The 26752-nt window shown below is 48.3% G+C and overlaps 1 protein-coding gene across 5 annotated transcripts in view; it reads left to right on the top strand.

The window, feature by feature from the left end:
- il1rapl1b (interleukin 1 receptor accessory protein-like 1b) overlaps positions 1 to 26752 on the top strand; it is a 310446-nt gene that overhangs the window by 262373 nt on the left and 21321 nt on the right. For all 5 annotated transcript variants that reach the window (XM_076972391.1, XM_076972239.1, XM_076972313.1 and 2 more), the window contains exons 7-8: positions 13603 to 13735; positions 22304 to 22449. In XM_076972391.1, coding sequence (XP_076828506.1) covers positions 13603 to 13735; positions 22304 to 22449 — 279 coding nt within the window. The remainder of the gene's footprint in view (positions 1 to 13602; positions 13736 to 22303; positions 22450 to 26752) is intronic.

The raw sequence follows: 26752 nt of genomic DNA, 5'->3' as shown, positions 1-26752 counted from the left end.
GACTGTTTTAAGGATTGTGATTATGCATAAAATATTCATACCAAATGTGTTATATGTAAATGAACTTACGGCCGCAGTGGTTTAGAACATTGCACCTTTTGTTTTAACAGTGCTCTATAGTTAGAATCCCATTAATCTACACACCATCAGACCATTACACCAAACCCTGATGTTCATCTCTCTCTCTCTCTCCCTCTCTCTCTCTCTCTCTTTCTCTCTCTCTCTCTCTCTCTCTTCCTCTCTCTCTCTCTCTCTCTCTCTCTCTCTCTCTCTCTCTCTCTCTCTCTCTCTCTCCAGCATCTCTCCTCACTATGTGGAACTGTGACAACACCTTGCTGGAGTTGTGACATTAGATTTTCATTCAGACAGTTTCACATCACACCTCGACTCTCCCAAGGTCATTTACTGTAACACAGGATCAAATGCATTCAACACTGCATATATTAGCTTTCACTTCAGCTTGGTCTGAAAGACTCTTTTGTTGCTCTCTCTCCCACTCTTTCCTGCTCTCTCTCTCTCTCCCTCCTTCACTCTCTCTCCTCCTCGTTCTCTCTCTGCCATGCTTTCCTGCTCTCTCTCTCTCCTTCCATCTCTTCTCCCCTTCTCTCTCTCAAACTCTTTCCTGTTCTCTCTCTCTCTCTCTCACTCACTCTCTCTCTCTCCTTCATCGCTTCTCCCCTTCTCTCTCTCAGACTCATTCCTGCTCTCTCTCTTTCTCTCTCTCTCTCTCTCTCTCTCTCTCTCACTCTCTCTCTCTCTCTCAAGTTCAAGTTCAAGTTCAAGTTGCTTTATTGACATGACAAATTCACATTTGTATTGTCAAAGCATTCATATATAAAAATGATAAATAAATAAGTAAATAAAAAATAAATAAATAAATTGTACATCAATGTAAACATAAAGTATCAATATGCATGTATATCCATAACATAGAACAATGAAAAGATACATACAGAACTGTTAATTAATAAATGTAATAATTGAACTGCTAATAAATAAATTTGATAATAATTAAAATACATATGCAGTATCATACAAAGGGGAACAACAACTATATATAACCTCTGGACAGACTACATATAGATAAACTCTTCTGGTGTTTCAGAAGTCCCCACAGTCTCTCTCTCTCTCTCAAATTCTCTCCCTCCCTCTCTCCTTCTCTGTCTGGCTCTGGTACTTCCACTGTGCCATTGATCTGTTCATTTTGGCCGGAGGGGGGTGAGACTTCAGAGCTGACCCGGGCTGGTGGGGGGAGGGGTGTGGGGGTTGCCTGCGTTTCTGGCACGCGGTGTCCCCTCCTGCTCCTTGCCTCGGTGCTTTGGGTCGTGTGATGTTGGTCCAGCCACTCTGGCTCCTCTCCCAGGTTGGGCACGACCCTCTTCCTACCCACCCTGCTGATCCACCTTCATGTCTCCTCTTCCTCTCTCCTCTCCATCTCCTTACCCTTCCTCCTATCATGTCCTCCTCCCCTCCACGCCTCCTCTCCCCATCTCTCTTCCTACCACAGTATGCCGTAGTCCGTGCCGGGCTGCTCCGTCTCTCTCCGTGTCCCCGTGCGAAGGGTTTGGGTGAATTTCCCTTCCCCTGTTCAGAGAGGCTGGGCTGCTAATGAGCTGTAAACGCCTGCTGGAATCTACAGCATTGCGAGCTGTTGTTTGTTTTACCAGGTGTCTGCCTAGCGGAGGCGCTTTTGCAGGTCTGGGGTGGGGCACATCTTACTGCGCTATACGCAATACACACAGGATTAGCTCATAATCTCACACACACACACACACTCATATGCGCATGCCCATATACACACTTTTACATTTACACACACACGCACTCATATGCACATGCACATATACACGGACAAATACTCACACACACAAACACACACACACACGCACACACTGTCTCTCTGCGACTGCCTGTTTCTCTAGCATGACTCACTCCTTTAATTCACACGCGTCCTCTCAGCCCGTGGAAGACAGCCAAACCCGCAGGAGGCAGGTGGGTTTTGGGGGACTCCGGTAAATAAGGCGATCTCAGCACTGCTCGTCTCCAACACCGCTGTTTTCCTGCAGCACGCCAGCGGAGCTGAACCCAGTTACATGAAAGCAACTTTAATGAACTTTAAGAACTTTAATCTCTTTAATGAAGCCACAAGCCGAGTGTGTGAAAGTGCTGAAAGCACTGAATTACTGACACTGTCGACAGGAAAGCCTCATGGAGACAAAACCATTCACACACACACACACACACACACACACACACACTCTCGTGCTCATTCAGACTCGCATTCATACAAAGTCACAAATAGAGCGTTACAAATATTCACAAGCATATGTGTAAATATGAATTTACGCATTATTTTCAATGCATAGCCCACAGAGGTGCACTAATGAACCTAGCAACAACAACATACCACACAAACACGCACACACACACACACGCACAAATGGAGTTGTGTGTGTATTGTTCTGCTTGAAGACCCTAAGACCTTTGGGATTCGAGGTTCAGCTGGAAGGCTGGTAAACATGAAAACACCCTCACCTGCTTTTACCCCTAAACACCACAAGAGACACCCACATACCCCAAAACAACACATGCAACAAATACTGACAAACACTCTCAAAAAAGACCCCTCACACTCATACACGTTCTGTTTCTCTCCCACTCACTCTTCTTACTCTATCACTTTCCCACTCTCTCACTCCCTCTCTCTCTCTCTCTCTCTCTCTCTCTCTCACTCACTTCCGTGCTCTCTCTCTCTCTCTCTTTCTCCACCATTCTCTCTCTGTCTAACTGGTTTAACCTGCCGTACTGTCTGGGTCAGCATGGTAAGTTCCTCCAGTCTTCATCCAGATTAGCAAGGCTGCTAAGCCTCCATGGTCTGCTAGTCACCTGCTCAAAATGGACTCCCCCAAGGACATCTGAACAGTAAACAAAGATGAGGGGAGAAAAAGGCCCATCCTAATCCTCCAATCACACGTGTGGAGGCGGGGATCTGGGGCCATGGGGCTTGTTGATGAGATGTTAGCCTGTCACGCTAAGCGTAGCATGTCATGGTTAATAGCACAGCTGGGGAATGCGTCATCACAAAGGTGAAGCAGCAATCGCCCAAATTTCAACCTCAAAGCGATGAGTCACTGGACCCCACAGTCCTCCCTGTTCTCGGGCCCTCCTGACCCCCCAGGCAACCCTGACCCCCCCCAAACCGTCCCCCACAGTCTCTGCTCTCCCGTTCCTATAGTCCTATAGTGGTGTGCCTGTATACGGAGAGCTGTGTACCGAATCTGAGTCAACTGTGTATTTTTAAGTGCAATTATACATGAAATCCAGTCTGAGTGCTGAGTCCAGTCGCAGGTGTTTGTGGCCTATGCAGTCATCACAGGAAGGAGTGGGGGAGGGGGGGAGTTAGCTAAGAGGGTTTCAGGTTCATATCAGAACGTAATGGAGTTTTGGACAAGGCATCATACTGTGACAGTATCTGTGTCACACTGCATTACTGTGGTGTCAGGTATGTATTAGGTTGTACCCAACAAAAATGTACAGACAAGCAATTACATATACATACATAATGTATTATTACATTGGTATAAAAGTGTAATACAGTATATAGATAAATGTGTGTATATCTTCCTTCATACGAATCTATGCTCCCACACTGTCAAATCAACTAATATTAGCTACTTAACTAACAAATAAATAACTAGTTAAGTAACTTATTTAACTAGTTAGCTAGCCAGCTAACCACAGTTAACATTAGCTATCTACAGCAGAAGTCCATTACCACCCCAGTGTGACCCCAGTGTTAAGGTGGAATATATTGTAATATTTCCAGAGTAATAGAATTTTTCTCAACTAATGTCCTGGTCAAGACAGAGAGTCAGAAATAGGAGACAAAGTTGACAAAAGATTGTGGATTTTGAGAAGACATTTAGGTCTGAAACATACACGTGTATATATATAGAGGAGGGAGTGTTGAGGGTCAGTCAGGCTCAGTCAGGTGGGCGACATGGTCACCATGTTCCACGACAGGCCCAGTTTCACAGAGACACTGATCACTGCAGCGTTAGATTAAGGGACGCAGGGGTGTGTCACCAGACAGGACCCAAGACACAGAGTCCCCAAAAGACCCGTCCAAGACTCATCAGCAGGACACACCCAGGTCCAAATGGAAGAGATGTAGAGAGGAGGTGGAAGGTTAACGCTGAGGTAGTGATGGGGCACCCGTGACTGTGATCCCTACGCCAGAGGAGGGACTACAGCAGATAGAAGGAGTGATGACATCAGTGTCTGTCCAGTCCCAGGAAAAGGGCAAAATACGGTCATATTAGATTTTAGAGGAGTTGGAAACTGGAGTGTATGTCTCCTCCTCTCCTTTTCTGTCGGGTGCTCATCAGGAGTGATTAGCCAGGCCTTGGTTCAGGATGGGAGTTGTGGTGTAGAAGTGGAGGTTCAGCCAATCACACCCAGATCTGCCAAGCTCCAGGGATTTGGGGCAAGAAAAAACGAAATGATGGATTTGACTCTTTTGAAGCACCGTGCGTGTGAGAGAAGGGGAGAAAGAAAGAGAGAGAGAGAGAGAGAGAGAGAGAGAGAGAGGTGTCTATTGTTGTGTATATAAAAGGCACTCTGTGTATGTGTGTGCATATGAGAGAGAAAGAGAGAGAGAACTGTGTCAGGAGGGTAGATTAAAAGGTCTTGGCCCATGTTTGTGTGTGTGTGTGTGTGTGTGTGTGTGTGTGTGTGTGTGTGTGTGTGTGTGTATGTGTGTGTGTGTGTGTGTGTGTGTGTGTGTGTGTGTGTGTGTATGTGTGTGTGTGTGTGTGTGTGTGTGTGTGTGTGTGTGTGTGTGTGTATGTGTGTGTGTGTGTGTGTGTGTGTGTGTGTGTGTGTGTGTGTGTGTGTGTGTGTGTGTGTGGTTAGGACATACGTATCCCCCTTTTCCTTCTCTCTGTATCTACAGTTCTTCTCTGCCTGTGTTTTGGTAAAACTCCACTGACTCCAGAGAACATTACTGCACTGTGCACAGAGCTCTCTCCCATGAAATATGCTTGTTCTTCACACACGTGCTGCAGTGCATTCTGGGATAAAAAACAGGCACTGATTGACATGTCAGCACTTCCTGGCTGGCGATTTATGCAAACAGGATGGCTGTCCCTTTAAAACGTCGCCCTCTCCCACACAAGGTCGTAATTTAACTTCCTTTTTTGTTTACTTTGCCCTGATAGCATTGCTGGTAATTTATTGTGTAGTTTTAATTAAATGGATTGAAAGGAGCTTAAGTGTCTGAGGTTTTTAAGACAAGCTGTTTTTTAGGAAGCACAAGGTTATCTGAATTCTCGCACTCAGACACAGCACAGAGTGGATATGAAGCACATCCTTAAAGAGGAACAATCTCTAAACTTTGGCTGTGTGGGTGGAATTAAATTGTTATACAAATGTGACAGTCTTAGACTCCCTGGCATACATAAAGACGCGCGCGCACACACGCAAAGTGAAGGAGAGAGATTTGCTGAAAAAATGCTAATCTTTCTCATTAAGAGCATTTTATAGCTATGTGGTCTGTTCAGTGAGACCAGTGAAAGGACTGGGAGGAGATCTTCTAAATGTAGTTCCTTTAGCTGATGTGTAGCCCACTGCAGTACTGTATCTGTGGCACTGTGGAAATGGCACTGTAGCTGTGATATAGCTGTCTGTGGTACTGTAGCTGTGATGTAACTTGCTGTGCTACTGCAGAAATGGTACCTTAATAGTAATGTAGCCCACTATGGCACTGTGGCATACCTGTCTGTGGTGTTGTAGCTGTAGTATTGCAGATGTGATATATCATACTGTGGAGTTGAAGCCGTTGGGTAGCACACTGTGGTATAGTAGCTGTAACACTGTAACTGCTGTGTACTGTATCTGTAACCTAGTTGTGGTGTAGATGGTTGTGGTGCTGTATTAGCAGTCCTGTTGGTTTGGTGTGTCCTGCTGTGTTTCTGTCGTCGAACTGCTGCTGTAGTGAAAGTGGCTGAGGTCCTGTAGCTGTGGTGTAGCCCACTGTTATTGCAGCTGTGGTGTAGATGTGTAGTTGTGTGGTGTAGTCATGTTGTTTTGGTGTAACCTGCTGTGGTAATGTAGCTGTGGTACTGTCGTTTTGGTGTTGCTTGCTGTGGTACTGTTGTTGTGATAGTGTATTTGTAGTAGTGGTGTTGGTGTAGCCAGCTGTGATGCTGTAGCTGTGGTTTCTCTTGCTACAGTACTATAGCTGTATAGTTTTGTAGCCTTGCTCCTGCAACTGTAGTGAAGCTCACTGTGGTACTGCAGCTGTGGTGAAGCACTCTGCAGTACTCTAACTGTAGTGACGCTCCTTGCAGTAGTATAACTGGAATACTGCGGCTGTTGGTAATGTAACTGTAGAGAAGCTGCAGTGAACTTCTCTCTGCACACAGATAGATGTCCACCAGCAGGAATGGGCATAAATCATTTGTACAATGCCTAAGAGGATTCGTGGCTGTATTGAGAATCTTCCCCTCAAAACGTCTACAGCACACAGGCTTCAGAATAGGTGAACACGTGAATTGTTTGCGATCCTCATTCTTCTCATGTCCCATTAGTCGGAGCTCCCTGGCCTCTTTCATCAAGGCTTGTTTGCAGTGCGTGATTCTCTCCCCGCGGGTTTCTAACGCGGCCTGACGTGAGCGGAGCTGCCGTCTCACTGGGAGACTCCGGCTGGTGCTGGTGCACTTCCTGCACATGCTCACATCTGCACTGACTGTCTGCGGGTTTGCACACGCGGACCTCCTGGGATACCTGGCAGATGTGGGGGGGGGACTGAGTACAGGAGGAGACGCAGAAAAAGAGAGGGAGAGGCAGAGAGAGAGAGAGAGGGAGGGAGAGTCAGATAGAGGGAGCAGGGCGGCCGTAAGTGCAGCCAGACGGGCTCTGTTGACTAACTTTGCTGCTCTGTTGCTCATGTGGGCATTTATGGCCGGGCAGAGACATATCCTTTCAGAGAGGTGTGGTCTTCTAGAGAGAGGTGCCTGATCTCAGAGAGACACCCCTTATCTCAGAGAGAGACATCACTGATCACAAAAAGAGATGCTCCTAGTCTCCAAGAGAGACACACCCAGACATGTCCTAGCTGGCCAAGACAGGACCTTCCCAATAATGTAGGAGGTATATAATGTCTGGACTGTGGGTACAGACCAAGCCGGACCGGAAGTGGACCAGTTCTTCTGGGCTGACGTGCAGGGGAACAGCAAGACTCTGCAAAAGTAACGGAGCTCAACTATCACTGCAACATAAACCAGAGGATCATTTCAGCACACTCTGCTCTCTCTGACAGTTAATCCTTTGGGTACATTTAGGACAAATACTGTGTCAGTGCTCCCTCTTTCCTCCCTCTCTCTCCCTCCCTACCCCCTCCTTCTCTCTCTCCCTCCCTATCCCCTCCTTCTCTCTCTCCCTCCCTCCCTACCCTCACTCCCCCCCCTCTCTCTTTCTCTCTCCAGTAAACTCCAACAACTCTCTAAGCGATCGCTCTCCACTCTGCTGGTTGATCTAATTTTGCCACATCCTGTACAGTGGTCCCTATTAAACAGGAAGAGAGAGAGAGAGAGAGAGAGAGAGAGAGAGAGAGAGATGGGGTGGGGTGGCTGTGGGGGGTTAAAGAAAGCCAATTATTTTCGTTCTTTCCCGATCATCTGCAGCGCGAGAGCCCTGTGCTTTACTCTGTGCTGTTCAGGAGGAAGAGATGGAAGACGGGTCTGGGCCGGAGATTAGGAGCAAATAATGCCGCGCTATTTGTTAGTAAGCAGAACTCCCAGGATGCAACGCTCCTTATTGCTCTACCCATATTTGGTGCATTAGGACGCGGAGTGGCTGCGAGAGTTAAAGCCGTTGTGATCATAGTTAAGCACATTGTGGAGATGCGAGGGCTCCCTGCAGGCTCCTCAGTGTGAGTTTTAATCATGGCAGCCAACTGTTCTAAATCGTGATCGCTGGACGGAATGTTGAATTATTGTGATTTTAATTTCCCAGGATGCCGTGCGAGGCCACCCACAGGGTGACTGGGGTAATGAGCCTGAGGACTCCGCGGGGGGGTGCAGATGTTTGGTGGAAGCACGCTAGTTAGGGTGCCTGGTTAGCATGTTAGTTAGCATGTTGGTCAGTGTGCTAATTAACCTTGCTGATTGCATTCTGGACTTTTTATTGTGCTTGTTGGTTTGTTAGTTAGCATGCTGGTTGGTTAGCGTACTAGTTGAAGTGCTGGTTAGCGTACTGCCTAGCATGCTAGTTAGCGTGTTGATTAGCGTGCTCTGCGGGGCAGGGTGGAGTGGCTTTCTCAGTGGAAACGGGAGCAGAAGACAGCAGTGTTGTGTTTGCGAGTGCCAGCCGGGCACCATGCCAAGGTGCTCTGGGCACTGCAACACACGCCTTCGCCTGGGTGCCTACCTGCCATCTAATCTCCTACAGCTGTGTGTGTGAAGCGCACACACACACACACACAGTGTGTTATTAGCGTACATTTCACCCCCTGCAGTGGGGCCTCACACACACTGCACACGCACTCTGAGCGGGTTTGCCTGACAGCGACGAATCCAAAGTTCTGTTTACAGACCGGTCCAGGTCCAGGTAGCGATCGTGCCACTAACACAGTGACACACGGCCGTCTCTGGTACCAGCCTGGTCATGTCAGGTTTGTGTTGGTCGTCCTCTAAGCCTTCTGCAGCACTTTGTTATGCTGACAGGATGTTTTGGGACGGTCCACTCTGCCCCGCGGTGAAACCCAGGCGTAGGAAAACGCCTCCACCGCTGCTGGACCCGATAAAGCTGCACCAACCCAACATCTACTGTCATGTCAGCGTTAACGCCTCCGACAGCCAAATGATGTTTACAGAGTGAAAACAGTTAGGGGTAAGGGTGTCTGTCTGAAGGGCAACTGTCTGTAAACGTACACTCCTAAAATCACCTGTGAGGTTACCTAACGCACTGGACAGTGAGTGTGTGTGTGTGTGTGTGTTGGAGTTGTGCTGCGACTGCATCTTTGCTGTGCAGTCGCTCACACTGTGACATCATGTCAGCAGTGGTGATGCGGTCTCCCACAACCCCAGCCTGACTCCAGCGTGCAATTAATGCAGCGTGGAGACGATTCCCCAGCGTGGCGTCAGAGTGGCGTGGTTAACGGGTGAAATATGACGGTGGGGGAAATTTCATAAAACTGCTTCCGAAAATGAATACATAAAGCCTTTCTAAGGACCTCGTTGTTTTGATGATATGCTGATATGGTAGACTGAACTGCTGCAGACTCATCTTTCTCTCTCTCTCTCTCTCTCTCTCTCTCTCTCTCTCTCTCTCTCTCTCTCTCTCTCTCTCTCTCTCTCTCTTTGTGTCTCTTCCTTTTTCTCCCTCTCCCTTCCTCTCTCCATTTTTCTTCTTTTCCTATATATCTCTCCCTCCTCCCCTCTCTCCCTCTGAGACATACAAGCTATTAGGATTTGTATTGATCCCACATTTCTTGTCCAAAAAAAATGTATGCAACTCTCCCTCTCTCTCTCTCTCTCCCTCTCCTCTCTCTCTCTTTCTCTTTTCTCTCTAGTCAAATCAAGATGGCTTTATTGGCATGACTGTGTGAATCACAATATTGCCAAAGCACTGGAAGTTCAGTTTCAGAAAATTAATATACTTTAACATATTCAAGTCTCTCTCTCTCTCTCTCTCTCTCTCTCTCTCTCTCTCTCTCTCTCTCTCTCTCTCTCTCTCTCTCTCTCTCTCTCCTTGATTTGCTGGGGAGAGCGTGGCGTGAGTGGGCTTGTGTGTGTTTGTTAAGTCTGCACTTGGAGCAGAGCTGCTCATTTGAATGTAATCCTCTTCTCTCCAACATCTCTGGTGGTTTTCAGATCTGCCCGTGTGTCTTCCCGGCTTTTAGCTTCCACTTCAACTACTGGGGCATCTGCCAGCACTGCCCATCACACCCCACCACACCTCACAACACCACCCCACCACTCACTCACTCCTCTCTCTCTCTCTCTCTCTCCTCCTCTCTCTCTCTCTCTCTCTCTCTCTCTCTCTCTCTCTCTCTCTCTCTCTCTCTCTCTCTCTCTCTCTCCCTCTCTGGGACTAGACGGGTAGCTGAAGGATGGCAGGGGAGATAAGAGAGTGTGCCGAGCGGGAGCTGACAATCGCATTAGGCCACGGCCGCCCAGGCCAAGGGTCTGGATTAAACCAAATTGCAGCCGTCTGGCTGTTAACGACGTTCGTTTTCGACCGAGAACGGCCGCCGGAGCCCATCAGGAGTCAAACCCGCAGAGCGGTGGAGGTCACTACGGGAGCGGGAGTCTGACCCCTGCTCTCAGACGCCACCCGCTGGCCCCCTCCCACCTGCGTGAACGTGATGCCTCCTCAGACACAACTGGCCAATATATCGGCTCATTACCCAGCTCTCCCTGGGCTCAGCCCAGTGTAGCAAAAACAAACGTGTCGTGAACCATGAAAAAGCGTGCAGAAATACACTCACAGATAATAAGTAAGGAGAGTTTCCTGGCATGGCCACCAGCTCTTGTCCTTTTTTGCCGACTTATTTTTCATTAGGGCTGATCTGGGAACAGTAATCAGCGTGTGGGTGCATATAAAACCAGGAGGCCATTAGTGGCTGAGTGGCTCGATAACACAAAAGGTTCTGGGTGGGTTTGTCCTTCCACTGAGTTATAGGTGTGGAGCAGGGGTGGGTGGGGTTTGTGTGGAATGGGTCTCATGGGGGTGGAGTTTGTGCAGGAGTAGGTGGAGTTTGTGCAGTGGTGGGTCTGATGGAGGTGGAGTTTCTCCAGGAGTGAGTTGGGTTTGTGCGGTGGTGGGTCTGATGGGGATGGAGTTTCTGCAGTGGTGGATGGGGGTTGGGTGTTGGGTGTTTGGGGTTGGTGGGAGGGGGGGGGCACTTCCTGTTGTCATTTTGGGCTACCATGTGGAACATCTGAGAGTGTGAAGTCAACAAATCTGACATCTTAGCGCTGTGAGGAATCTCCCCATACATGCACACGTTTTAGTTATTTAGTTATTAGGTTATTTCATAAAGAGAAAGACTACCTCTAAACAAAACTGACTGTGTTTCATTAATTAACAGTGAATTAACAGTCTACAGCCTGTCACAGGCACAAGTTAGCTGATAGGAAGTAAATCCGTCCTTATTTAGAAACAGCAGGCTTGCCAGCAGTCTGGATGTCATCCACTCCATAAAGGACATGCGTGCACCCCACCCCACAGTGAAGGAAACCTCCACAGCACACTGTAGCCGTCTGTAGTTGGACAGTACTTAACAGTACTGTGGGGTCACACAGCAGCCCCTCTGTTTGTGAGCGAGACAGCATTTATGCTTCATGGGATTGCGGGGACCTCTGGTGGCCTGGAGCAGAACTGCACCCATGCCGGCTTCCGGGCCTTTCCACAGACACCTGCAGTGATGCAGATTTGAGAACAACACTCATTTAACCTGGAGCGAGTCCTGCCGAGGGAGGCGGGGAGGGGAACCGTGACGGCACAGGTGGATCCGTCTGGCAGGTGCACGGTACCGGGGTCGCTCCGCACATCGGCGGGGAGGACGCAGACGGTGGGGAAATGCGACAGGATCCTGAATAAAGAATGAACGCGCGGCGTGTTCGCGTGTCGCGGGACGGCCGTCCTGTAGCTGTTCGACTGTACTAATCTCGCTGGTGGAATACCAAATGCACAGCACCCTGCGCGCCCTGTCAGAGAGCCGTCCCCAGAGAGAGCGCGAGCTGTGTCCCACATGCTAATCCCAGCAGAGGGTCGTAAAAAAAAAAAAAAACCCAAAAAAGGCACATGATGAACAGGGAGATAAGCAGCACGGTCCATGGCTCCGCCCCTGGGCGGGGCTAATTTGAACTGACGGTTGGCTGTCTTCTACATGTTAATGTATTTTTGCTTCTTTCTCAGTCTCTCTATTCAGTTCTTTCTCTATTTCCTCTTTATCTCTCTCTCTCTCTCTCTCTCTCTCTCTCTCCATCTCTCTATTCAGTGTATTTTTACTAACCCAGCCCCACTTTCTGGACATCAGGCTGACAAATCCTCCATTGTAGCTCCGTCGCTGGTCAGTGAGAGAGCAGAATAACACCTGATCTCAGTGTGTAAAGCCTCAGTGTGCCTGCTTCTGCCCTTACACTGAGGCTGAACAATGACTGATCTCAGCACAGTCACTGAGTACCTGATCCAATTCCTACACTGCGACAGGCTAATGGGAGACTGACCTGAGAGCAGTTTATGTATAAAGGTTAGGTCACTGCTGTCCGGGAAAGGCTATAATGAGCAATTTCGAGCTCTGCTGCCTTTAACACTAGAAGGGAGGGAACTTGTAATATGTGGGGTCGATATGTGTGCGCGTGTGCCTGTGTGTATGTGTGTGCACACCCGTGCCTGTGTGCATGTGTTCATGTGTCCAAGAATGTGCAGGTATGCCCCCTTGGTTTGTGCTTGTGTTCGTGTGTGTGTGTGTGTGTGTGTGTGTGTGTGTGTGTGTGTGTGTGTGTGTGTGTGTGTGTGTGTGTGTGTGTGTGTGTTTGCTTTCCTTCTGTTTTTGAATCTTGCAGTGCTGCTGCAGTAGTGGTTTATTTAAAGCACATATGTGCCATGGACAGCAAAACAGCTGCACACACACCCACACACACACACACACACACACACACACACACACACACCCCAGCTGCCTGATGCATTTTGCGTTGCGGATTGGGTCAGAGGTGAGCGATGGTGCTGTTTTCCGTGTGAGCTCCACCACATTAGCGTTGACCCCAGCAGACACCAGCAAGCCCTCCAGTGCAGATTATCCCCCCTCCGGCCCCCCATCAGGAAGCTTTCATGTGGATCCTTCTGCACTGCCTCTCACTCCGCACTGCCCCCCCAGCACTGCTTTCTCCCCTGCGTTCCCCCACAGCTCGCACTGCCCTTTGGTTGCTCTCGGTTGGCCGTGTGTACTTCGGTTCAGGCTGCACCTCTTACATAAAGTTCTGTTAAATCTGTAATTAGTTTTGCTAGTGGGGCTTAAATGTGGCCACTCTGAGAAGGGTGTCTAACACAAGCAGCAATGCGTGCAGTTAAGGGAAAGATGACTCTACGTAGCAGCTGGAGTTAACAGCTGAAGCAGTGGAGAGTTAGTGAGGGACTGGGACTAGTACTGCTGCGTGAACCTGCACATGGACCTCATGCAGTTAGGTGTTAATTAGGTCTGCTGCTGGGTGGTAATCAGGGTCATGAGCTACGGTTATGTGTTAATCAGGGCCGAGAGGTGCAGTTAAGTGTTAATCAGGGTTATGAGGTACTGTTATGTGTTAATCAGGGTCATGGGCTACTGTTAAGTGTTAAGATCATGGGGTACTGTAGGTGTTAATGAGGGTCACTGTTAGGTGTAATTAAGGGTCATGAGCTACTGTTAGGTGTTGATCAGAGCTGTGAGGTACCGTTAGGTGCTAATCAGAGCCACTGTTCTTACATGAAGTAAACATCACCTCCACCCATGAGTATCTGTTCACAGACAAGCACGGATCTCCTACACCCCCAATACAGTTGCGGTGTGTATCTGGGCTGCCAGCCGTGACCCTGTGCTCTTCCTCCCCACAGGCAGCTCCGTCAACCTCACGTGCCGGGCCTTCTTCGGCTACAGCGGTGACGCCAGCCCGCTCATCTACTGGATGAAGGGCGAGAAGTTCATCGAGGACCTTGACGAGAGCCACGTGCGAGAGAGCGAGATCAAGTGAGCACATTTTCTCCTCTTCTCTGACATGGCCATGTCGCTGTTTCGCCGAAGCATTGTGGCTGGTCACCTGTAGGCCGCGTTGGTCCACATGTGTCAAAGTGTTCACATAAGCTAAACCACCCACTAGCACTGACATCAAATAGACCACCCAATAACACTGACATCAAATAGACCACCCACTAACACTGACATCAAATAGACCACCCACTAACACTGACATAAAATAGAACACCCACTAACACTGTGACACCCAATTGAACATCCACTAACACTATGATGCCCAATAGAACACCCACTAACACTGTGAGACCCAATAGATCACCCATTAACACTATGACGCCCAATAGAAAACCCACTAACACTGTGAGACCCAATAGATCACCCACTAACACTGTGACACCCAATAGAACATCTACTAACACTATGACACCCAATAGAACACTAAGTCTCACTGTGACACCCAATACTCAATAGAACACCCACTAACACTATGACACCCAATAGAACACTAAGTCTCACTGTGACACCCAATACTCAATAGAACACCCACTAACACTGACACCCAATAGAACACTAAGTCTCACTGTGACACCCAATACTCAATAGAACATCCACTAACACTATGACACCCAATAGAACACTAAGTCTCACTGTGACACCCAATACCCAATAGAACACCCACTAACACTATGACACCCAATAGAACACTAAGTCTCACTGTGACACCCAATACCCAATAGAACACCCACTAACACTGTGGCGTACACCATCACTGACACTGTGACTCCCTAACAGTGTAGCGGTGTAACAGCCTTTACAGTATGCTGTTCAGGAGCTCATGCCTATGTTTAAATGGATTGCACAGGGACCAGTGACTGTAATTTTGTTTTTCCACCCGTAATAAAAAATATGATTTTTTTTTTCCAAGAAACAAAACGTTATAAATATTACTAGCATTCCATAACACTTTTGCAGGGTGGTGTTCAGAAATGTAGATGGCATTTCATAATTCATCGTTAGGCAGCCAGCGTGGCTGTGTTCTGGGTCTACCAGTGGTCAAGGGGTCATTAGTGAAGGCACAAGCGCTCCAGTGGTTTTCATGAGGCGACCCAGCTGCACAGTGGCCATTACTAAATGCATGAGGCAGAAACCCATTGGATGGATAATTTATGAGCGTCAGCGGTACACTGCGGCTCCATAAACCAGCACATTAGATGTGGTACGATCAGAGAAAATCCACAACTTCGGCTGTGGCTTGTGTGTTTGTTTCTCCGTCTCTGAATTAGTGATCGGTTTGTTCGGTTAGCTCAGTGTACATAGACACAGTGTTCTTATGTAAATGCTTTTTCCGCTGCACGATGAAGCCGTGGGGAGATCATTTCTGACGTTTAACAAGCAGAGCGTGATGTGACAAACATTTTGTGGTGGTCGTGCCAATATTCCCTTTCCCTGCTGGGGTTGAGGCCACATTTACTGAGAGACGGCTTACAGGAGCCAGTCAGAGATTCCTGCTCGTCTCCTGATCGTCATCAATGTTTTATCCTGATGATTAATAATGCAGGGTGGGCATGCAGTCTTTATCACAGCGTGATATCACTGAAGACACACAGTTCTGACAGGTTCAAATGCCTAGGGTCAGGAACCGAGCCGTGGTCATTCCAGGGCCTGATCAAATGCAGATGGAATTTTAGGCTCATTCTAGAACATTTTAGGCTCATTCTAGAACTCTGGCTTGAAGTGAAGACCTCTTGAATCTGATCACAGATCAGTCCATTAACTCTGTAGTCAGTATTGTCTAGTTACTTTGGAGGGTGTCACACTTGTTACTTTAAGTCACATGACAGGTTATGTGATTTGTGACAACATCAAATCGCCCAGAGCCCTTCTATCTCCTCAGCTATGATTAACCAACAAATGCCAGCAGTTCTGGCAAATCACCATTAACACAGTATACTGTCAACCATCAACATCATTTCTTCAGCTTATTGTGAATTTGCACACACTGTAACACTGTACAATGCAGCCCAATAAATAGGACCACCCCCCACACACACACACACACACCCACCCAGCTAAGAGAAGACCAGCAGGGTGCATGGCATTGAATGAGCAGAAACAGTTCAATCTACAACTCATATTACAACTATCTATGCAACACGGTTTTGTGTTTAACATTCACAACCGAGAAATCTGTCAAGCATTAGAGGAACAAGAAACGCATCTTAACTTCATGTCATCAGTACAATGCAGAACTAGACAGAGACTCCGGAGGAAATAAAAAGATATCTTGGCTCTGATCCGTCTCACCATCCCCTGGTGCGCCGGGTCTGATCCGTCTCACCATCCCCTGGTATCTGTCTGTCTTCATGATTACTCAGCATCTAATGTCCCTTTTCGGCAGTACAGGAAATGATGCGACTGTCCTGACTCTGGACTGCAGTGAGCAGTAGCATCTAAAGTCTTTAGATCGCATCTGCTCCCTCTGATGCCAAACTTGAGCCAGTGGTTAAAAAGAAAATAGACAAAACTAAAATCCTTTGCTATATGTTTGTGCAGTTATGGTATTCTTACTATATGATTAGCTACGCACACATGCATGCATGCATGCACACACACACACACACACACACACACACACACACACACACACACACACACACACACACACACACACACACACCACCCCCTCCCACATACACATTGTTCCTGACGTTCAGAAAATGAAAGCTAATGCAAAGGTTAACACCAACACAGGGTCAGACAGGCAGCGAGAAGACAGAGAAAATGAGTCGTTCAATGGAGTGACATTTAAGAAACATATCTCTGTTAGGCCAGCAAGGCTTAGGGCAGCAGAGCGGCAACCTTACCCACAGGCCCCGGGGAAAATCCGGCCAATTATAGACCAGAGAAAGGACGATTGAGGGCGGGGGGAGGGGTGTGGGAGAGAGAGAGAGAAGATGGCAAGAAAGGGTAGAGAAGAGAGGGAATGGAGAGAGAAAAAAAGGGAGAATAACAGGAAGAAGGGAGAGAGAGAGAGGTAGAAGCAGTAGGAGGGAGGGAGTGGAAGAGGCGTGAGAGCAAGAGAGATGGAGAGAGGGAGGGAGGGAGGGAGGGAGGGAGGGAGGGAGGGAGGGAGGGAGGGAGGGAGAAAGGTACTGGAATGGCAGAGGAAGTGTTGATTGAGGTAGAGTGCATTTTTATGTTGACTGACAGGTTGACAGATTGGCTATATTTGGGAAAAGACAGGTGTGTGTGTGTGTGTGTGTGTGTGTGTGTGTGTGTGTGTGTGTGTGTGTGTGTGTGTGTGTGTGTGTGTGTGTGTGTGTGTGTGTGTGTGTGTGTGTGTGTGTGTGTGTGTGTGTGTGTGTGTGTGTGTGTGTGTGTGTGTGTGTGTGTGTGTGTGTGTTGCAGAGTGAACTGCATTCATTAAACTCCCTCCGCCTTCCACTACTGGAATTTGTAGATTGCGTAGCCTCCAGGACCCTGTCTGGGTTATCAGCACACGCCCAGCCCGTGCGGCCGGTCTCTGAGCCCAGTGGACGGTGTCTGTCCCCCAGCCTCCTTCCCCGACACCGTCTGCCTGGCTAGAGTCTGCAGCTGGAGGTCACGGCCCTGTGCCCAGCTGGACACCAGACGCCGCGGTCACAGTTACGCTTGGTTACGCTCCTGTCACTCAGACGCCATCGAAGCCCCGCCTCCAGCTCCCAAACTTTCCTCCGCTCTCCTTCTCCTCCTTTCTCCTTCATTCTTGCTCCTTCTTTTCCTGTTGTTTCTCCTGTTGTCCTCCGTTCATTCTCCTCTGTTCTTCTCTCCTCCACTATCCTCCTCTCATTCTCCTCTGTTCTTCTCTCCTCCACTATCCTCCTCTCATTCTCCTCTGTTCTTCTCTCCTCCACTATCCTCCTCTCATTCTCCTCTGTTCTTCTCTCCTCCACTATCCTCCTCTCATTCTCCTCTGTTCTTCTCTCCTCCACTATCCTCCGTTCATTCTCCTCTGTTCTTCTCTCCTCCACTATCCTCCGTTCATTCTCCTCTGTTGTCCAAACCCCCTCATTCTCCATTCATGATGACACTTCTCAGACAGCCATCGAAACCTCAATTGATACTGTTTGATTCATATGTGTGTGTGTGTGTGTGTGTGTGTGTGTGTGTGTGTGTGTGTGTGTGTGTGTGTGTGTGTGTGTGTGTGTGTGTGTGTGTGTGTTATTGAAGCCTGAACTGAAAGGACTGTATCCATGATGTGGAATATCTTGATTTATAGCTGTAGGGTTCTTCTCTGTATGAAACTCGGTGGTTTCTATGGCGTGTGTATGTCTCTCCCTCTATGTCTGTCTCTCTATCTCTGTCTCTCTTTCTCTCTGTCTCTGTCTCTCTCTAACGGTTACAAAACCACACCAGAAAACACACAAACGGCACAACACAGCACAGAACTGTCAAACATTTACTACTCTGCACGTTGATGAATTCAGGTCATTTTTTTGTCAGATTTTGTGTTTGGTTTTCACTGTGGTTTGGTGTGTTACTGCGCTTGTGTCTTTCTGCACGTGTGTGTATATGTGAGAGAGAAAATATTAGGAGGAGCATGACAGTAAAAGGACTTAGGACTCTCTTAGGACTAACGCTGTCACTCAAAGACAGGTGTCACAGCCAACTGACGCAAAGCTCCGCCTCCTCCTTACAACTCCACCTCCCGCTCCACTTACCCCCACCACCTAGCCCACACAGAGCTGAAAAACGTCACTTTTGAGCCACTCGGGTCAGTTTGCTCCCTGCGCCTCCTCTATAATAGATTAGGGTTTTATGAAGAGAGGCTGATCCTGGGTCAGCACACACAGTCATGACCAGCAGCAGGCCCTGACGAGCAGCTCCACGTTTCAGCCATTATTAGTGCTCCTGCCACAACAGGACCGCCATAATAGGTCTGATTTAGTCCCAGCGCGCCCGTAGCAGTGGCGTGAGTGATTAATCGTTATTAAACGCAGTGGAGTGTCCTCTGGGGACGCAGACGTACGATCCCGCCGCTCCCTGACACTTAACTGTCCTGCGTTATTAGCACCCCACACCATATCAGGAGCTTTGGTGACAGCAGAAATACCAGCAAATGGGACCTAATGTGATGGAGAGAGGGAGAGAGGGAGGGAGAGACACACAGGGAGAGGGAGGGAGAGACAGGGAGAGGAAGGGAGAGAGACACAGGGAGAGGGATGGAGGGAGAGACAGACAGAGAGAGGAGAGGAAGATTGAGAAGGAGCAGCATGAGGAGATAGGAAGCATTAGACGCATAGATGGTGGGATATTGGGAGACAGAATAACAGAGAGGAGCTTCTTTCACTTTATAGAATACTGTTTTTCTCGTTCCCTAACCAGACTTGGTTTCCATAGTAACGGTTAAGAAAAGCAAGTCTTTTTTTTTCACCTCCAAACCTCATTACAGAGTAATCCTCCACACTGCAGGAAAAGGCTGTGCTATCTCTGTACTGATCGTTAGGCCGCACGCCGCGGTCTTCTGTTCAAGTGTCTCAACGATATTCTCACCCATTTACAGGTTTGGGAGTAATGACTGGACTTCACGGGTGTGGGTGTCGGCCATGTCGTATTGTCTGGACCACGACGGCACGTTTATCTCCATGCACCACGCTGCATATATTCCCTCTCTTGCAGCCCGACGCCATAGTACAATAAGCAGTTCATTAGCTAAAGCGTTTACCCTTTGAAGTGGACAGTTATGACCTCACTTTGACTCACTCAGGCTAATACACTTCCTGCCAGTCCTGGAATGTTGGAGTGCATTACAGTTATACTGCACCGGCACGGCCTGACCACAGACATCATCTCTGCTCTCTAAACAGCGCTGTTCCTCACTGTGCTGTTAAACAGCGCTGTTCCTCACTGTGCTGTTAAACAGAGCTGTTCCTCACTGTGCTGTTAAACAGAGCTGTTCCTCACTGTGCTGTTAAACAGTGCTGTTCCTTACTGCTGTTAAACAGAGCTGTTCCTCACTGTGCTGTTAAACAGCGCTGTTCCTCACTGTGCTGTTAAACAGCGCTGTTCCTCACTGTGCTGTTAAACAGCGCTGTTCCTCACTGTGCTGTTAAACAGTGCTGTTCCTCACTGTGCTGTTAAACAGCGCTGTTCCTCACTGTGCTGTTAAACAGCGCTGTTCCTCATTGTGCTGTTAAACAGTGCTGTTCCTCACTGCTGTTAAACAGAGCTGTTCCTCACTGTGCTGTTAAACAGCGCTGTTCCTCACTGTGCTGTTAAACAGCGCTGTTCCTCACTGTGCTGTTAAACAGTGCTGTTCCTCACTGCTGTTAAACAGAGCTGTTCCTCACTGTGCTGTTAAACAGAGCTGTTCCTCACTGTGCTGTTAAACAGTGCTGTTCCTCACTGTGCTGTTAAACAGTGCTGTTCCTCACTGTGCTGTTAAACAGAGCTGTTCCTCACTGTGCTGTTAAACAGTGCTGTTCCTCACTGCTGTTAAACAGAGCTGTTCCTTACTGCTGTTAAACAGAGCTGTTCCTCACTGTGCTGTTAAACAGTGCTGTTCCTCACTGTGCTGTTAAACAGTGCTGTTCCTTACTGTGCTGTTAAACAGCACTGTTCCTCACTGTGCTGTTAAACAGTGCTGTTCCTTACTGCTGTTAAACAGAGCTGTTCCTCACTGTGCTGTTAAACAGCGCTGTTCCTCACTGTGCTGTTAAACAGAGCTGTTCCTCACTGTGCTGTTAAACAGAGCTGTTCCTCACTGTGCTGTTAAACAGTGCTGTTCCTTACTGCTGTTAAACAGAGCTGTTCCTCACTGTGCTGTTAAACAGAGCTGTTCCTTACTGCTGTTAAACAGAGCTGTTCCTCACTGTGCTGTTAAACAGTGCTGTTCCTTACTGCTGTTAAACAGTGCTGTTCCTCACTGTGCTGTTAAACAGTGCTGTTCCTCACTGTGCTGTTAAACAGTGCTGTTCCTCACTGTGCTGTTAAACAGAGCTGTTCCTCACTGTGCTGTTAAACAGTGCTGTTCCTTACTGCTGTTAAACAGCGCTGTTCCTCACTGTGCTGTTAAACAGCGCTGTTCCTCACTGTGCTGTTAAACAGCGCTGTTCCTCACTGTGCTGTTAAACAGCACTGTTCCTCACTGCTGTTAAACAGAGCTGTTCCTCACTGTGCTGTTAAACAGTGCTGTTCCTCACTGTGCTGTTAAACAGAGCTGTTCCTCACTGTGCTGTTAAACAGAGCTGTTCCTCACTGTGCTGTTAAACAGTGCTGTTCCTTACTGCTGTTAAACAGAGCTGTTCCTCACTGTGCTGTTAAACAGAGCTGTTCCTCACTGTGCTGTTAAACAGTGCTGTTCCTTACTGCTGTTAAACAGCGCTGTTCCTCACTGTGCTGTTAAACAGCGCTGTTCCTCACTGTGCTGTTAAACAGCGCTGTTCCTCACTGTGCTGTTAAACAGCACTGTTCCTCACTGCTGTTAAACAGAGCTGTTCCTCACTGTGCTGTTAAACAGAGCTGTTCCTCACTGTGCTGTTAAACAGAGCTGTTCCTTACTGCTGTTAAACAGAGCTGTTCCTCACTGTGCTGTTAAACAGAGCTGTTCCTTACTGCTGTTAAACAGAGCTGTTCCTCACTGTGCTGTTAAACAGAGCTGTTCCTCACTGTGCTGTTAAACAGCGCTGTTCCTCACTGTGCTGTTAAACAGCGCTGTTCCTCATTGTGCTGTTAAACAGCGCTGTTCCTCACTGTGCTGTTTAACCAGAGACCGTATATATAAGTGGACTGGACGACACGAATGAAAAGTGAAGCCTCCGTTAGTCAGCTGCCCTCTAGTGGCTGGCTGCAGTACAACTTTTAACCCCGCCCATTCCCATGTAAGTAAACGGGCCGGACGAGAAACTTTGAATTTTTATTACACGTAAAATAAGTTTTTTGAGCAATTATATTTTGTCAATTCTATAAGACCCCATTGTGTTAGTATCTCTCCCAGTGTTTTTCTCTACGTTAAACAGCTTTTATAGAAGTTATTAAGTGTTAGTTAAAGGGGTGTGGCGATAAGGTGATTGACAGTTAATAGCTGCGTTGGTTGACATCTAATACCAGACGCTCAAACGTGAACGCGCTCAACATCAAAACTCTCGACAGCAGTATTAAAACCTTTTACCTTTGTTTATTTTGTAAAACGTCAAAAGTGTCTATACTGGTGGGCGTATCCTAACGAATGTCGGGGCGGAGATACGGTCTCTGGCGGAGATACTGTCCTGCCTACTGGTTCTAATGCGCATGCTCTGGCTCCAATTTTCATCTACTGCACAAGTGCATCCAAGATGGCGGTGTCCGTGCGGCCATCTTGGTGGCTTCAAAAGTTCACAATGGGAGTGAACGGCGACGTACCGTCCATTATATATACAGTCACTGTGTTAAACAGCGCTGTTCCTCACTCTGCTGTTAAACAGTGCTGTTCCTCTCTGTGTTGATAAACAATACAGTTCCTCTCTGTGCTAATAAACATTACAGTTTCTCACTCTGCTGTGCTGAGCCATGCTGAGCAGGGTTGTCTCTCCTCTGTTATTCCAGGACCCTGCGAGAGCACCTGGGGGAGCAGGAAGTGGCGATCTCTTTGACTATAGACTCTATGGAGGAAGCAGACGCAGGCAACTACTCCTGCTACGTGGAGAACGGGAACGGGAGAAGACAAGCCAGCGTCCAGCTCATCAAGAGGGGTAAGACACCAGGAGGGGAAAGAAACCAACAGGGCACGGGGGCATTAACACACACACACACACACACACACACACACACACACACACACACACACCCATACGCTTGCGTGACGTCTATGAAATCTAATGAAATATTCTCTAGATCTGTTGAGTTTTTTCGCCCAATTACTTCATTTAAAGATTCTCTTCAGAAGTAAGACTCACTTTGCCAGATAAATGAATTCAGCTGTTTTGAGCTTGACGTTACAGAGATAAGAAGGCTTTCTCCTTCACCAGTCATGTTCTGAAAGATTCACTGAAAGCATGTACGTCTCTATGAAATAGTAGGGAATATGAATATTGCCTCAATAAATGGTGAACTGAACTCATCTTGCTCTTCAAGGAGATGCCAGATGTGTCCACCCCTACACAGCACTACAGTTACAGACCTGTGTTTTGTTTGTTGTTTACTGTTCTACTTGTTTACTGGGGTAAATCAATAATACTAGACTTCAACAGCACTCAGGCATTTAAAAAAACGATTAATCTAACCAACCCACAGAGCTGCAGTACCTACAAAACCATCAGCCATCCTCAATGCCATCCCATCTACGCCAACCCTACTACCACCCCAACCTCAGCTCCACCCTAACACCACCTCTACCTCCCCAGCCTTGATCCCAGCCTCCACCACCAACCACCAACACCATGGTATCACCACCACCACCATGGTATCACCACCACCACCATGGTATCACCACCACCACCATGGTATCACCACCACCACCACCATGGTATCACCACCACCACCATGGTATCACCACCAACACCATGGTATCACCACCAACACCATGGTATCACCACCACCACCAACACCATGGTATCACCACCAACACCATGGTATCACCACCACCACCATGGTATCACCACCAACACCATGGTATCACCACCACCACCATGGTATCACCACCACCACCATGGTATCACCACCAACACCATGGTATCACCACCACCACCATGGTATCACCACCACCACCATGGTATCACCACCAACACCATGGTATCACCACCACCACCATGGTATCACCACCAACACCATGGTATCACCACCACCACCATGGTATCACCACCACCACCATGGTATCACCACCAACACCATGGTATCACCACCAACACCATGGTATCACCACCACCACCATGGTATCACCACCACCACCATGGTATCACCACCAACACCATGGTATCACCACCAACACCATGGTATCACCACCAACACCATGGTGTCACCACCACCACCATGGTATCACCACCAACACCATGGTATCACCACCACCACCAACACCATGGTATCACCACCACCACCACCACCATGGTATCACCACCAACACCATGGTATCACCACCACCACCATGGTATCACCACCAACACCATGGTATCACCACCACCACCATGGTATCACCACCACCACCATGGTATCACCACCAACACCATGGTATCACCACCACCACCATGGTATCACCACCAACACCATGGTATCACCACCAACACCATGGTATCACCACCACCACCATGGTGTCACCACCACCACCATGGTATCACCACCAACACCATGGTATCACCACCAACCACCATGGTATCACCACCAACACCATGGTATCACCACCAACACCATGGTATCACCACCACCACCAACACCATGGTATCACCACCAACACCACCACCATGGTATCACCACCACCACCATGGTATCACCACCACCACCATGGTATCACCACCAACACCATGGTATCACCACCACCACCATGGTATCACCACCAACACCATGGTATCACCACCACCACCATGGTATCACCACCAACACCATGGTATCACCACCAACACCATGGTATCACCACCACCACCATGGTGTCACCACCACCACCATGGTATCACCACCAACACCATGGTATCACCACCAACACCATGGTATCACCACCACCACCATGGTGTCACCACCACCACCATGGTATCACCACCAACACCATGGTATCACCACCAACCACCATGGTATCACCACCAACACCATGGTATCACCACCAACACCATGGTATCACCACCAACCACCAACACCATCCATCCGTGTCCTAACATCATACCAGCAGACACAGTTCTTCCTGTGGTGTGTCTGAGCCAGGAAGCAAAACCAGCCTCTAGCTATCTCTATTTCTGTTTCCCTCTTTCCCCCACCTCTCTTTTCCCCTCCCTCTCTCTCTCTCTATCTCCCCTCTCTCTCTCCGACTCTCTCTCTCGGACTCCCCTGCACTCTTTCTTTTCTTTCCCTTTTAAAAGCAGAGTGGTTCTCTATAATCAAAATGATTGCGCTCTTTCTTGTCGAGAGGTTTGAAATCATATATGGAGGGGGGCGGGTGCAAAAAAAATACCAATACAAAGGAAGAAACAAATCCCCCCGCCACTTTCATCTGGTTCTGGTCCGCCACGACTCCCAGCCCAGCTGAGGGGGGGGGGGGGGGGGTTTCCGGGGGGGTCTTGATTGTTGGCAAATCTGTTTTGGAGGAGTCTATTTTCTACAGCATAATATAGCTCTGTGGTGTGCGTGCTCTGAGTCAGAGTTCTGCTCCGCGGGCCTAGAACTCAGGGGTCCGCCAGTAATGGAATCTCCCGCAGGGCTGGTTCAGACCTGGCGGGGGGGTGGGTGGAGGTGCGGGCCGGCGCACCACCACAATGCCCTCGCTCAAACCCGACACAGGCACGGAGCTTTAATTATTATACATTACAACCAGCTAATGCATTCAGCGCGGGCCAACGCATCACATCCATAAAGCCTATCAGCGTCCTGCAGCAGTGCCTGGTGCACGTGGAGAGCCTGCGTGTCTAGAGGCTAGCGTCTGTCCGCGCAGCTGTAGGCGCTTGTTCACCACGGAGTCGTACGGAGTCGAAATGAATCAAGCCGGAGTCAGAAGGCTGAGATTAAACGCTACAGGAGTAATGTTTGGTGTATATTTAACACTGCTGGTTTGGCTGTGCAGTTGCCTAGGGAGCCCGCAGACGCATGAGGCCATAAACCTTACGGGCTGATGTGCAATTCTTAAACCTCATTCGAAAATGTCTCCGTACTTATTAACAGGACAGCAGTTTGGTGTCAGGTACTTGCGCACAAGTCAAAGCGGGTGAGTCATGTTACAGCCACATCGGCCCGTTTTAATATTAACGCCCTCGCCGGCCTACACTGGGCCACTGCGACCAAGAATCAAGTCCTGCTTGTTCATCTTCGGTATCTCTCCTTCCCTATTTCTCTCTCCCTCTCTTTCTGCCTTTCTCTCTTTCTCTCTATCTCCCACTTCATCCGTGCGACGTACACACACAAAGCATACACGCAAACACGCACACTATCGCTCTTACGCTCTCCCTCTTGAAAAATCTGAAATAAAAATCACGCCACGCTCTCTGCCCGGTTTACGTGTGGTTTCTAAGTGCACGTTTGCAAGCCTGTTGGCCCGGCCCGGTCTCCATTCAGACGGCCGCGTAAGAGGTGCCTCTCGTTTAACTTTGATTCTCTTCTTTGAGAAAGAACCACTTCACTCTTACTTCTGACCAAATCTGAAGACAAATCCCCTGGTCCTCCTGTGATTGAAACTGCCCTCAAATGCTTACAAACGTGCACACACACACACACCTGTACACACACATGCGCACATGCACACACACACCCTCTATTGATCTCTTTCATTGCTTCGTTCCTCTGTTTGTGCTAGACAGCCGCAGTGTTTGCGCGCATTATTTTGGAAGGGCTTTTAAGACATCTTTCCTCCCCTGTGTGTCCAGGGTGGTCTCGGTGGGCTGGGGTCTGGGCAAGAGTGGAGAACTCCTCTTACTTTTCCCACACTGCACCAGGGCAGGCCGTCCCAGTCTGCTGCATTCAGTGTGCAATATAATATTATCACTGTCATATTATGTAAGACATTTCATTTTTTAAATGTTAGTGTGGAATGTGGCTACATAGGATTTCATCTCTCTTTGAAATATAGTAGTAATTAGCTGAAGTATATTAAAGGATCTACAGTCAAATTCCGGACTAAACTAGGAGACTGTTGCAGGATTCTGGATTGGAGCATCTCTCCGTTTCCTCTGAGGGACCAACAAGACCCTGGTGCTCATGTTCACCATTCAGATGTTGATTCCATGACTCTGATGTTGCAAGACTAATGAGCTTTAGTTCTCCTGGGACCACAGATCATGTTGCTAAGTAGAAATGAATGCTTGTTTTTCTGTTATAATCTCTAAGATGAGACTCTGCAACACACACACATACACACACGAGCACACA

Source organism: Brachyhypopomus gauderio, chromosome 1, assembly GCF_052324685.1.
Source record: "Brachyhypopomus gauderio isolate BG-103 chromosome 1, BGAUD_0.2, whole genome shotgun sequence".
In the NCBI taxonomy this organism is placed as follows: Eukaryota; Metazoa; Chordata; class Actinopteri; order Gymnotiformes; family Hypopomidae; genus Brachyhypopomus; species Brachyhypopomus gauderio.
Note: the sequence above shows the minus strand (reverse complement) of the source record. Positions and strands in the feature narration are given on the sequence as shown.